The following is a 13,625-nucleotide window of genomic DNA, read 5'->3' on the forward strand; positions in this document are numbered from 1 at the left end:
CATCTGCTGACAAGCGAGGGCTCCCAGCCCTGGCAATTAGCGGCTATAAACCTTCGATGTCTCTGGTCCTCCTCGGCACTCGGGTCCTTGCCGTGCTTTCAGGAATTTCTCTGTGATAGCGAGAGGTTCCGTGTCTTCAGTGATCTCAGTCCAACGCGATCAAATGAGATCCACTATAAACACCTGAATGCTATGCAGATTTCTGCAATGATCTATCTTTAATACATGCCTACATATCGTCTCGATTCCAGATTCTAGAGTCCCCCCAACCCCCACCGAAGGTGTCAGACTCCCGCTCACAATTACCGTGCTGTTCTTATATGCAGCGTTTCTGTCTTTAACTGCTTCCTGCCTTGTCAAAACATGAGGCAAGGAGCTGCATGTGACCTCATTACTGTTGAGCTTCTCAAAAAAAAAGGAAATCCCGCTTCTTAAGTGTTATTCCTGTTCACTCCTGGCCCCCTTTTTTTTCAGGGCCGTCTTCCTACTTTTCTACTCGTGGTTTGAACCGATAGACAAACTCCGCTTGTGTGTGTACTTCTTGTAAGTACGTCAACGTGCAGTCTTGTGTACCCAAGCAGAAAGAAGGCTCTCATTAGTCTTTGTGATTCATTTTATTTTTTTCACGCCAGTGATTTATCTGCTTTGCCACAGAGGTCTCAGCTCTATGTGTAATTCAATCCCAACAAACCTCATGGTTCTGCCTTTGCCACGTGTGCATATATACGGTAAGCACAGACCGCACGTGCTGTGTAGGCTCCCAGTGGAGTGACCTTGTGAGTACAGCAACACAATAAGCGGTCAATTCCTTGTCACATAAACATACCTGTCAACTTTTCGGAGCGCCAACCTGTATAAACTACCAAAAAAATCCTTATAAAGAGCAAAAAATCCTTATAACATACCAAAGCATTTTATATGTCAAAATAACGGCAGAAAAACCCCACGAAATTTTCAATGATACTCATTGTAGATCTCCATAATACAATGTCTGGTTAATGTATAATCATCATTCTACTTCGTGGCATTATTGTGTTCAGAGTTGTATTCCTGCGTTACTTTTTTCACCAACTCCAAATGCTGACCCATCGGCTCGAAGTTACAGCATCCATTCATATTTAGGTACTTTGGAAATGAAAGCATTCGAGTAGACTCGCACCATTCTGGGCAAAAGCAAACGGAACTACCTGTTTGGGGGGGGGGGGGGGGGGGATTTTCAGAATCCGTATGATATATGCGATACGGCCATATACGTAAGATTCACCACAAAATCCGTATGAACTATGGCTAAACCGTATGAGTTGACAGGTATGCATAAAAGGATCTGCTTGTCTGTTCACTTTGTTTTAACTTCTTTTTATGCATCGTTTGCTGAGTAGCGCCTTAGAGCCCCCCGGTGGACTTTTTAAGAAATGCCAACTTGTCCACAGTCTTGAGTGGAAAAGACCCAGATGCAGTTTTAAATGTACAGTACAAGCCAAGTATTTGTGCTAAATCCACGGAGAAAGAGATTTCCCCAGCTTTGCCTCTGGTGAATCTTCAAACCTGCTTTTCAATTGGATTGTTCTTAAGAGGTAAAATAAAAGTCCTTATCATCTCCCAAGTAGCAAGTCCCCAATTATACACGACTGTTATCTACAATGTCACAGCCGCCTGAGTCTCCGCCACAGTCAAGGATCCGGAATTGCACACAGAGACCGGCTGAAATATATTTTTATACTGTTGGATGTGTGAACAGCAGTGCTTCCTTGGGCATCCCTGCTGCAGCTTCTTTATGGATGTCCTGATTTTTTTTTGTCCACTTCTCATGTGTCACACTGCAAGGTTCTCATACCATCAGACCAGGATGTGATGAATATGAATATTTTTCCAAATATGTTGCTGTTTACTCAGTATTCTAGAGGTCTGTGGCATCATTTGTGTTCAAGTTTGTCTCAGAGGTGTTTGATTGGGTTGAGGTCAGGGGTCTCACATGCTTCCACAACAAGCTCATCCAAGTTGTACATTTCTCTTCAAAGCGACTGCTGCTAGCATTTGAATACATGACAATATGCTTATGATTAAATATCAGTGGCGGGCCGTGCATTTCAACCTTAGGCCTTCAGTGACGTCACATACATACACAATATAGGCTCGTCAAGCAGCACTTAATTTCAGGAGCATTTAAAACCATCAAGTATGCATTCACAATTAAGAGCAGGAAACTAAATTTACAGATCTTCTCAAAAATAAAAAGATGATTTAAAAATACTAAATAAAATGCCACCCAAATTACGCTGTGTGAGCTTAAACAAGTCTGTCCAATAAATTGCGCAATGTCGCAGTTTCATATAAGACACTAAACAAACAATAACAAAACAAACTATTCTTTGAAAATAAAGTAAACAGATCATTTGCATTTTGAAAATCGGCGATACAACAGCAAATACAATATCTGAAAATGTTGGGCAGCTGAGATTGAACGAACTTTCGTGCACGAAGGTGACTACAATGCGCCATTATAAATTGCAGGTGAGCAGATTTATTTGATACTGTACATTTTTGTATCTTTGTCATTTTAATTCGTGACCATTAATTTAATACTCACGAAATAAAATGACAAGAAGAAATGTAAAATAAAATTCATTTACTCACCAATGTAGTGCCTGTTCACTGAGCTGCAGATCTACGCGAGTGTCCCCAAACGTTTTTAAACGCACAGTAGCTTGTAAGTGCCCAGCCGTGCTCTGATGTTTCCTTGCTGTGTGAAAAGTAGTTCTGCAACCAGATCAACGTCTTCTCCTTCGGCCATTTTGGGTTAAAAAGCAGTGATAGCTCTAGCAGGCGCTAATCCAATCTTTTTTTCTTTTTTTTTTTTTTAAGAATCTTTATCGAACAAGTCAGGATACAATTCTCAGGAAACAGAAAAGGCGCTAATCCAATCACCGAATGCACATGGCCAGTCTCGACATAAGGCCTTCTAGCTGGCCCTAGTACGGAGACGAGATTGGCTATTGCAACCTGATTGTGCCCGTTCACTTACAGCGCACAGGGGCCTGCTCTGTTTAATCTGAAGGCCCCGAGCAAGTTTAATTTACCTGGCAACACAAGCTAGATGAAATATGATTGGTTCAAAACTCTACCATAATAAATAAGTTATTTATCGAGTGACTTTCAATGTTATTTAAAGCCACTCGACTAAGTGGAAATAATATGACGTAAAGAATACAGAGAATAATTTTGTTTACATATTTATGAAAATAAAATAACAAATTAAATTTATGTTATTCTCAGAAAAGTACATGTATTAAATTTACTTTTCTGAGAATGTTTAGGCCAGCAGACGCCTTGCTGGCCCTGATGGAACGCCACTGTTAAATATGATATAAATAACGGTGGTCGAGTGGTTAGCGCGTTGACCTCAAAGTGCAGAGGTTGTGGGTTCTATCCTGGCTCTTGCCTTCCAATGGGGAGTTTGCATTTACGTCTGTGTAGATTCTTAATCATCCAGGTCGTGGTTGTCCGCATGAGTTGAATCAGAGCAACTGGACTCTTATTGTTTCTTGACTTTGTTGTATATTTATTCTTGTTTTCCAAAGACAAGATTGGCAATTCTGCTAATGGGCTAACAATTACGATATGTTGAATTATGAACCGGGCGGCAGAGTGGTCGACGGATTAGCGCGTCGGCCTCACAGTGCAGAGGTGCAGGGTTCGATTCCTGTGTGGCGTTTTCATGTTCTCCCTGTGCCTGCGTGGGTTTTCTCCGGGTACTCCGCTTTCCTCCCACATTCCAAAACATGCATGACAGGTTAATGGAACACACTTGTCTAAATTGTCCCTAGGCTTGAGTGTGAGGATGGATGGTTGTCCGTCTGTCTCTGCTCTACGATTGGCTGGCAACCGGTTCAGGGTGTCCCCCACCTACTGCCCGAAGACAGCCTACTGCCCGAAGACACCCCCCGTGACCGTTGTGAGGATGAAGTGGAACGAAAAATGAATGGATGGATGGATTACTCATGTACAATACAGTAATCTTTGAATAATGGGTAAAATAACTCCAATCTGTAATATAATCTACTATTACTAAAAACAAAGACCATTTTATATAACCAAAGTGTAGTGCCATAAAAATGTACATGTAATACGCACCCACTAATATTTTATTTTCTTCTTTTTGAAAAGGAGCTTTGTTGGCAAATAAGACATATTGTAAAAGAGTGAGCCGCCCCCTGCGGCGTGCATGCCAATTCAAAACTCATATAACCGTGCAATTATCTGATAGCCCTTCTATGGCATTTCCCATTGTCATTGGTCGCAAAGCTGTGTTGGAGGTATTTTGAATTAATATTTGCCCAAATCAACAGCTTGAACCTAGGTCACTTGGCTTCTTATTTGGTGACTATCTGCTGAATGAAACCCTGCACATTCTGGGAGAGCAGAATAGAGGGAAAACAAAACCAGCCAGCCTACTGTCAGTGATAAACCCATGTGGAAACAGCACCGAATGCCACAGAAGCAGAAATACTGCTCACGCCTCAACAAAATATGAAAACAAAAACAGGTCGAGAGTCTTGTCATTCTACTGTTTCATTGGTCGAGTGCCTTCAATTTAAAAGCTGCATCAAAGGCATCACATTGTATTTTCTTCATGATGAGGGTGTACACTTGAGTGGGGAATTTCTGAGTACCGATCTGAATGCTTCAACGTGTGCAAAAAGTTAATTGGAAAATTTTATTAATATTCACGCTTCTATCAATGAGGATAGAAGTTCGCGTCATGTGAAATGGCCTGGCACTCGAGGTAAACCTCGAAAGAAGGGATTGAGGACAAGCCTGGGCCAGTCGGAACTATATCTTGGAGATGATTTTAAGTCTGCTCTTATCTGCCCCCCTAAGGCCAAAACGAGATGATGTTTCTGCTGGAGGGGGGGGCCTGATCGTGGAATGCTCTCCAAAAGCAGGATGGGCCTTGGTTCTAGTGTAAAAAAGGCCTCATGTGTCGAATTACAACGGAACAGGACGAATGAGGCAGTGCTGCATGTCTGATCGGGGCTCTTCCATCCTGAATGCGTCGGAGAATTAAAAATTCAAACCATCAACGATTCTCCTGTCCCCTGTCGTCCCACAGGAAGTCCCGTCAACCTGACGTGCAGAGCATTCTTTGGGTACAGTGGTGATGTCAGCCCACTCATTTACTGGATGAAGGCGGAGAAGTTTATTGAGGATCTGGATGAGGAGCGGGTGCGGGAGAGTGACATCAAGTAAGTCCTTTCGTGCCAGGTCTTCATAAAGTAACACAATGAAATGGCATACACAGCTTGGTATGTTACATGAGACAGATGATTGACTGAAATAGGAGTTAGTGAGCGGAGAGGAAACAAGTTGGAAACATCGGGAAGAGAAGCAAATGAAATGACACCGACTCTGACATTTCATTTGTGAGAACAGCAGCTTAGCTGGAGACGTTTCCATGGACCTTAATCTCTTTTTCAACCTGATAAAGCAGTGAAAAGGGAAACAGAGCGGTCCTTGTGAAGTAGGAATGCACTATCTTAGACAAATGCTGCCTAATGAAAAGGTTAACAATGAGCAGTATGACAAGGCTGGGAGGAGGAGTTGGTGTCCTAGTCAGTGACCTGGCATTTGCAGATGTCTCTCCGCGTGCTAGCATGCTCTCAGCACAACTATCTTCTCATGAAAGACACAGGGGCCAATTTGAGTCTACAGCAGGGGTCTCAAACTCACGGCCACACTTTTTAAGTAGTTGCAGCTGAACTTGCGTCGTGTCAATTTTATCAGTGATCATTGCAGCCCAGTTACAACATGCCAAAGAGTGTAGTGGTTGTATTGCCCCTGAATTTGAGTCCCAAGGTCCATTGCAGTACAGAACTACAAGCATGGCTGACTTGTAAACAGAGGAAATTCTGGCAATTGGCTCCGACAGTGGTACCGTTCTCGACAACTGCCAACAGCTTGGACCTTTTTTTTTCTTCATTTTTACACATTCAAAGCCATCCATAACCTTGCCCCCCCCCCCCCATATCTATCAGATCTTCTTCAGATCTCCATTCCTTCTTGCTCACTCAGGTCTTCATCCTCCCTCCACCTCTCTATACCCTCTGCCCGTCTCACCACAATGGGGTGCAGAGCCTTCAGCCGGTCTGCCCCCAAACTCTGGAACTCACTTCCACCCAATATTCGTAACATTGATTCTCTTCCCACATTCAAATTCCAGCTCAAAACCCACCTATTCAGACTTGCTTATTCCACTTAAATTTATCTCTTTTTATTTATAATTTTATCTGTGGTTTTATTGTTTGCTCTTGCCTGTAAAGTGTCCTTGAGTGTTGTGAAAGACGCTTACAAATAAAATGTATTATTATTATTATTATTATTATCATTATTATTATGATCGAGATATGAAATTTTATCAATTTCATGTCATCTGTGTTCCCCATCTTACAGCTCATCTCATTGTTAGACATTGAATATCTGGTATAAACAGCTAGTGCAGAGTTTTGAAAATAGTTCTGGAAAAGCTTGTCATCACAAGATGTGTCATCTCTCCCCAACCATTCGAAGACTAATTTTCAGGTCACAATTTATTGATTTTCGGATGTGCACACATTTTCTCAAGGAAGACATTTTCTAGGCATGAGGAAACTTTCTGACCCCCAACAGTGCGAACTGATTGTTTTCCCAAGGTGTTTCTGGTATTTCAGAATTGTTACTAAGCATCAATATTCACAGTAGAGTTTTGAGTATAAAAGGCACATTATCAGATGTACAAAGACTTCTATGTTTACATCTTATCACCGACAATGACAAGAAGCCACTTAGGAATGCCCATCGCTGTGGGAAATAAATACTGTATCGCTGAACGAGAACCTTTTATTTTGCGCAAAAAAAAAAAAGTGTTCCTGAATGTGGTTGTGTTGCACTTTGATCTTTCTGTCATGCGCAGCAAAGCTGCGTCGATTGTTGACTCACAGAGGCCTTAATTTATCCGACCTTATATCGGGCACTCTGCTCTGCTTCAGGACAATACGAGAGCACTTGGGCGAGCAGGAGGTCTCCATCTCGCTTACCATCGATTCCCTGGAGGAGAGCGACCTGGGAAACTACACTTGCTACGTGGAAAATGGCAATGGTCGACGACAGGCAAACATCCAGATCGTCAAGAAAGGTAGCGCTTTTTGAATGCGATGAATCCAGACAGTGGATTTTAAGGGCTTTGATTCAAAGTTGTGATGTGTCTGAGGCGTTCGAGGTGGCCTTCACTCTGACAACAGAATGTCTTGCAAGAATTGAGCAAGCACAATGAATTTTGACTGCTTGTTTCTGGCGTCGGGGAGAGACAAGCAGGATTAAGACATAGTGCCAGAAAAGCCACTCCACTGATAAGCAGTGACCTCTTGTGATGCTCGATTCCACCTTTTATCATCCAGTATTTCATTTCTGACTCCTCTTTTAATCGTTTCCCTCATTTTGAAAGCAAACCTTGCATTCTGACAAGCAGTGGTACTTCGAATTATGCTGAACAGCACTTTTATGTCAAGGTTATTATTTTAAAATGTAATCTATAGTTGCCCCCCTCGCCGCCCTGAATAATTGTTCAATACGCAGTTTGAAAAATACACTTTGAAATTCTCGCACTAACGGCCGGTGTTTGAACCACTGTCATGCATAACGGCACACATTATCTCAAAAATGAAGCACCATTTAGTTGCTATGCTGAGCGACTCATCTCCCAAACATTAAACCCACAAGAGAATGTTGCACTTTATGGAACGTTACATGTGCGCTGAATAAATAATGTCATGTGATGTTTAATATTGAAACATCACATCACATAAAAAAATAAAAATAAAAATACTGAAACATTTATTTATTTTGTGCATGCAACACTTTGTTTCTTTTCTTTTCTACCCCCCCCCCCCCAATTTTGCTGCTGTAGACTGCAAATTTCCCCAGTGTGGGACAAATATAGGTTATCTTATCTTATATTACTGTTGAAAAAAAAGTGTCAACAAAGATGAGGCCAAACATACATCATGAAATTGATGCTGACTCCGCTGTATTTTATGATTCTTCAAATATTTATATACATTAGCTCGACAGCATTTCTATTCAGTGAAGCTCTCCGCTTTAGTCAGCCTTTTGACTCTAAATCGGGTGTTGGCAACCCGCGGCTCCCGAGCTGCATCCGGCTCTTGAGTGCACCCTAGTGGCTCCCTGGATTTAAAAAAATTGGGAAAATGGAAAAAGATGAGGGAGTGAAAATATTTTTTTGTTTGAAATTGGTTTCTGTAGGAGGACAAATATTATTAACATTTTCCAATGCTGTAAAAATATGTCGAATAAATATTACATTTCAACATTTCTGTCAACGAAGATTTGCATCATAGCCTGCGACACACGTTTCTATTATCAGGGCGGGATGCCAGGCAGGTGGCTGTTGTAAGAGGGAACGGCGTTTCATGTCCAATTCACCAAGGGAACTGGCAAAGAATGGCAATCTGATGGACCGAGAGAAGCATTTTAAAACAGTACACGTCATTTACGAAAGTTAACACGCTGCAAAAGTGCATCCTGTGTCTCGTTTATCTCAGGGGCTGTTATGGCTGTTGCTCATTATCCAAGTGGCGGCCTCTGCAATTTCACTCGATTTGGCCTGCTTCTTGTAAGGAGCTCATCATTTTTGTGGTAGTGTGGATGCTAGGCAAGCTATTGGCCTCATACACTTTTTGTCTGGTGATATGAGGAGGCATGCAGTAAGTAGTCCCAGGAGTAGGAGCAGAAGAACTTCAGAGTAAGCATTCCACTTTTTCCTCGTCCGGGAACTGAGTTAGTTCAGGATGCTTTGCAATGAGGAGAAGTGAAGGCGGGGTTAGCAGACTGAAAGATCTTGCCAAGACAAATGTACACAACAATCTCTTGCCTGTGGCTTCACGAGGGATGCAGGGAGATTGTGCTGCCTGGAGCATCATTTCACCTTACATGAACACACACACACACACACACTGAAGCACACAGCAGTGAACTTCGCTGGCATGTCAATGAGAGCCGTTGTTTACCAGCATCGCTGTACAGTATTTGTCTCAGTGTGATGTGTCGTGGGCCAGGAGGCATTCAGAAACTGGAGATCAGACTTGTTTTACTTGAGGCTAAGCCTCACTCCCACCCGTTGATCTTGTAGGGCAGAGGGGTCCACACTTTTTTAGCATGCAAGATACTGATCAAATGGCCACATGCAAATTATGTATCAGGACCTACTTTATTAATTCACTTGATTGTTCTTTTACAAATAGACTTTTGGTGTACAAAAGTACCTTGCATAACTGCATGAGCTATGTTACACAGTACAACTTGTGTACATTTCCTGTCCTCACTTGACTTTCATGACTTGCCCTGAATGGAATCAGCCAAGGGTGGAGTCTGGACACGAGCTCCGGAGAGCAAGCCATGTGCAAACCTTCCAACGGACATTAGTCATGTTGGAACAGTACTTGGACTTATTAATGTTTTTAATCAATAGCCCGAAAATGTCGCTCCACTGTTCCTTCCTTTGGCCAGACAGCCTGCTCCCCGGGCAAACCGACTGGCGTGATGGGGTCAGCCGGATGTTCCACATCACCACACCAGCTGGGAGCCGTGACGTGCCACCGCAAGGCCTGGGGCCCTGCGGTGGTGTTCGGGTGGCCAGCTTCTGTGTCCTGCTGGCCTTTCTCCAATGCCGGACATACCGCAAACGTGTGCCCGAATATATCGCCCACTTCCCCTAGGCCCGCCCACTCCGCAGGAAATCTGAGACGCCCCACCACAGAGCTGACCATTAAAAAAAAAAAATCTTCTTGTCACTCTGTCGTGAAATACTTGGCTTACTTGTGCGGCAAATTATTTTTATACTGTATTATTAAGTTTAAAGTTAAAATGGAAAACCGTGTCCTTGTACACTCATACAATGCGTATGAGACTGGCTGATATGTCAATCAAATGATAAATTTCACATCAATGGATGACAGGAGGAAGTGTACTCTATTTTTTTTTAACTCATTCCATTTTTAACTCATTCACTGCCATTGACAGGTAGCTGTATCAATAGCATCAGACAGTGGTTGAGTTGACCGACTTCCCCTTTGCAAGCTCCTGGTAGTTCACAATCGACAAAATGGGCACCGCTATTCGAGTTTGATCTTTCAGTCAGCCGGCTCCACTGCATTTGTTGCTTTTTGTTCACCGTGACAGAACCAAATGGAAACAGCCTACTTTAGTTTGCGGCATTTGAATGAAAATGTATTATTTCACCCTTACTAGTATATCACTCTAAAATAGCTTACCATTCATCGATATTTATATAGCATTTTTATTGTGTTTGTTTGAAAATCAAAATTACACCGAATGTGCTCACAAGATCATGATAAACGTTTAGGTTGTTTTCAGGTAACGGACCCTAAATGGCTTTGTCTCTCTGCATTTGCCTTCACAGCTGAACTCATGTACACCGTGGAACTGGCCGGCGGTCTGGGGGCCATCCTGATCCTGCTCATCTGCCTGGTGACTCTGTACAAGTGTTACAGGATTGAACTCATGCTCTTCTACAGGAACCACTTCGGCAGTGAGGATCTAGATGGAGGTAAAGAGGAATTTTTGTAAGGCTACTTCCGCAGGACCTTCATTTGTATCCTTGTTGCATCCAAGCGAACTATTTCTCAGCACACTGGTTGTTGTCGTTCTCCAGAGCAAATAGTTGATGAGCAGTCATCTTTGTCCCACTTTCCTCAATGCAACATAGGTTTGATGAGGCCTGTCTGCTGCGTGTATGCCCTTTGTTCCCACTACGCGATACATGGTTCAGCTCATACATTTTTCACACTTGGAGGAAGCAATCAACACAGTCAGGCAAAAGAGGCACAGAGCATCAGGCATGGGTTTGGCAAAAGTGGTGTCACTGTGAAAATCTCAGTAGTGACAGCTTTTGTGCAGCCACAGCCCTCAAGAGAAAGGTTGACATTGGAAGTTATTTTTCAACACATTGTGTCAGTGTCTGTCGATTGCAGTGGCAAATAATTGATCTTTTGGATTACAGTCTGAATGCTCACTTTGACCTCATAGTGTTGTGGGTAATCGTGTGAGCTGAGATGAATGTCCATCAAACACTCGCAGGAAACTTTCGTGAAACGAGGCAACAAAACACCTTTTACAAAAGTGTGGCATCAAGGATTAAATTTCAGTTAGGACGGAAACATTTAATCGCTAATTGAGGACGCTAAAAAAACGACTTACCGTATTGGCCCGAATATAAGACGGCCCTGATTATAAAACGACCCCCTCTTTTTCAAGACTCAAGTTTCAAAAAAGTCTATTTGAACCCTAAATTAATTTTTATGCAGACAATAATTACAGTACATCTGAAACAAATGATTATAACAATATATTTGAGAGAATAAGCATCTTGAAGTTTACACCATAACGTCTCCTCAGCTGCCGGTTAACCTGGCCATTCTTCGACCCACTTTTCTCCAGATTGTCACTACCTTTCTCCATTTTCTGTTATCTCTTCTCTTATTTTCTTCTCTTTTCTTTCTTACCGCTATTTTTTTATTTTTCTTCTTCGTGCTACCGCTATTTTTATTTTTATTCTTCGTGACAGGGGTTCGCTTTGGCCTGGGGAGTCAAGTTCAGCATTCGCTTCAATGGATATCTGGCGCCATCTAGCGTCGCGAATGGGTATAATGTCTAGACCCCGAATATAAGACGACCCCCACTTTTTCAGTCTTATTTCAATGCAAAAAACACCGTCTTATATTCGGGCCAATACGGTAATTACGGTGACACTGCATTGTATCGCCCGGGTTGAGCAGCAGCTGCTCCAGCGTTAGCAGCGCTCAAGGGCTGGCAAGAGCCGTCGGGTGACTTTTCAAAGGCAGTTTAATAGGCGTAAATGACTCGGCACACATTGATGCTGACAGCCTGATACAGTTGCCGTTTCAACTGATCACTTTTTAACAAACCAGATTTACTAAAGTGTGTTGTTCTAGCCGGCAAAATTGCAATTGTGTTTCTGACATGAGTTTGCTTCATCAAGCAAAATGTACAGGGAGACATTTGTGCAAATTCTCAAATGTTTGTGGGAAGGGAAATAGTACGGAGCCCCTAAAGTGATGCGGAGGACAAAAACAGAAATATGTTTCTTGTCCTAATGAGAAACAATTATCCTCACATTGTCTTCTCTTAGTTGGTCAATGACATTATTTCATATCATCGTATTTTGAGGAAAGAGTGTAGGTCCTCTTCTGCTGCATTTGTCTCACTGCACTGGTTGAAAGTCGACTACCCTTCACAGGAAGCATGCTGACGCAAGTGAATAAGCTAAAGCTGGCACTCGCAGGGAAAGATGTTTCTCATTCGGACCAGAGCGGTTTCTCATTAGAATGAGAACGTTTCTCGTCCTAACGGGAAATATATGTATTTTTTCTCCATGTCACTTTAGGAGCTGCGTAAAATTGTGTGTTGTTATGCAGTTTAAATTACCGTATGTTGATTATGTAAAGCGGCCCGGTAGTCCAGTGGTTAGCACGTCGGCTTCACAGTGCAGAGGTACCGGGTTCGATTCCAGCTCCGGCCTCCCTGTGTGGAGTTTGCATGTTCTCCCCGGGCCTGCGTGGGTTTTCTCCGGGTGCTCCGGTTTCCTCCCACATTCCAAAAACATGCATGTCAGGCTGATTGGACACTCTAAATTGTCCCTAGGTGTGAGTGTGGGCGTGGATGGTTGTTCGTCTCTGTGTGCCCTGCGATTGGCTGGCAACTGATTCAGGGTGTCCCCCGCCTACTGCCCGGAGATGGCTGGGATAGGCTCCAGCACTCCCCGCGACCCTAGTGAGGATCAAGCGGTTCGGAAAATGGATGGATGGATGGATGATTATGTAAAAATTCTAATCAGTTGGTTGTTCATTATTAGTTTGAAATGTGTTTTGTCTTCTTTTTTATAATTGCACTTTAACCGAGCAAAAATGTATTTTTAATCGGTATAACCAATTATTCAATAGACTTTTAATTCGGATATCCAAATGTCAAAATATTCGATGGCTGCAGCCCTAACTTCAATTCAAACAAATATGGAATTAGTATCGTCAAAACTATTTAAAAAAAAAATCCCCATACTTCATTGGTAGTGTGTGCTTTCAGAGTTGAAGTGTGCTTAGCGCCCATCAAACTTAATGGAGCCTGGAGACACGGCACATATTACGCCTACACCTCAGCTGGCGCTCACCACTACAAGTTCAGGAGTTCACTCCGTAACCGCGGGCTCTCGGTGCACTCGCATATACAGCACCCCACACCCTCAAACCTCTCCATTTCTAATGCAGCGAGTGCCAGTATTTATATGTCCTATGTAGTTCCTCGGAGTCAACTCTTGAGGATGCACAGCTGTTATGCTGGAGATACTTGAGACTGACTTTGACAGTAGCAATGCTATTCCTATTTAATTAATCTGGAAAGTAGATTTATTGTTGTTGAATGTCAGAATAGACTGCACTAAACTTATCATATTTGTCAGGCAGTTGGCTTTTGGGTTATTATTGGCTGGCCTCCCCCACGAAGTAGCATTAGAGCAACCCATTTTTGTCATGGGCCACATT

General features: G+C 42.7%; 1 protein-coding gene across 2 annotated transcripts in view; it reads left to right on the forward strand.

Annotated features, from left to right (window-relative positions):
- The window catches only part of LOC147211532 (interleukin-1 receptor accessory protein-like 1), a 223,483-nt gene that overhangs the window by 198,256 nt on the left and 11,602 nt on the right, over window positions 1–13,625 (forward strand). For both annotated transcript variants that reach the window (XM_086128247.1, XM_086128249.1), the window contains exons 7-9: window positions 5,111–5,243; window positions 7,023–7,168; window positions 10,472–10,618. In XM_086128247.1, coding sequence (XP_085984373.1) covers window positions 5,111–5,243; window positions 7,023–7,168; window positions 10,472–10,618 — 426 coding nt within the window. The remainder of the gene's footprint in view (window positions 1–5,110; window positions 5,244–7,022; window positions 7,169–10,471; window positions 10,619–13,625) is intronic.

This window comes from Hippocampus guttulatus, chromosome 1 (genome assembly GCF_054856545.1).
Source record: "Hippocampus guttulatus isolate MCC_2025c chromosome 1, RoL_Hgut_1.0, whole genome shotgun sequence".
NCBI lineage: Eukaryota > Metazoa > Chordata > Actinopteri > Syngnathiformes > Syngnathidae > Hippocampus > Hippocampus guttulatus.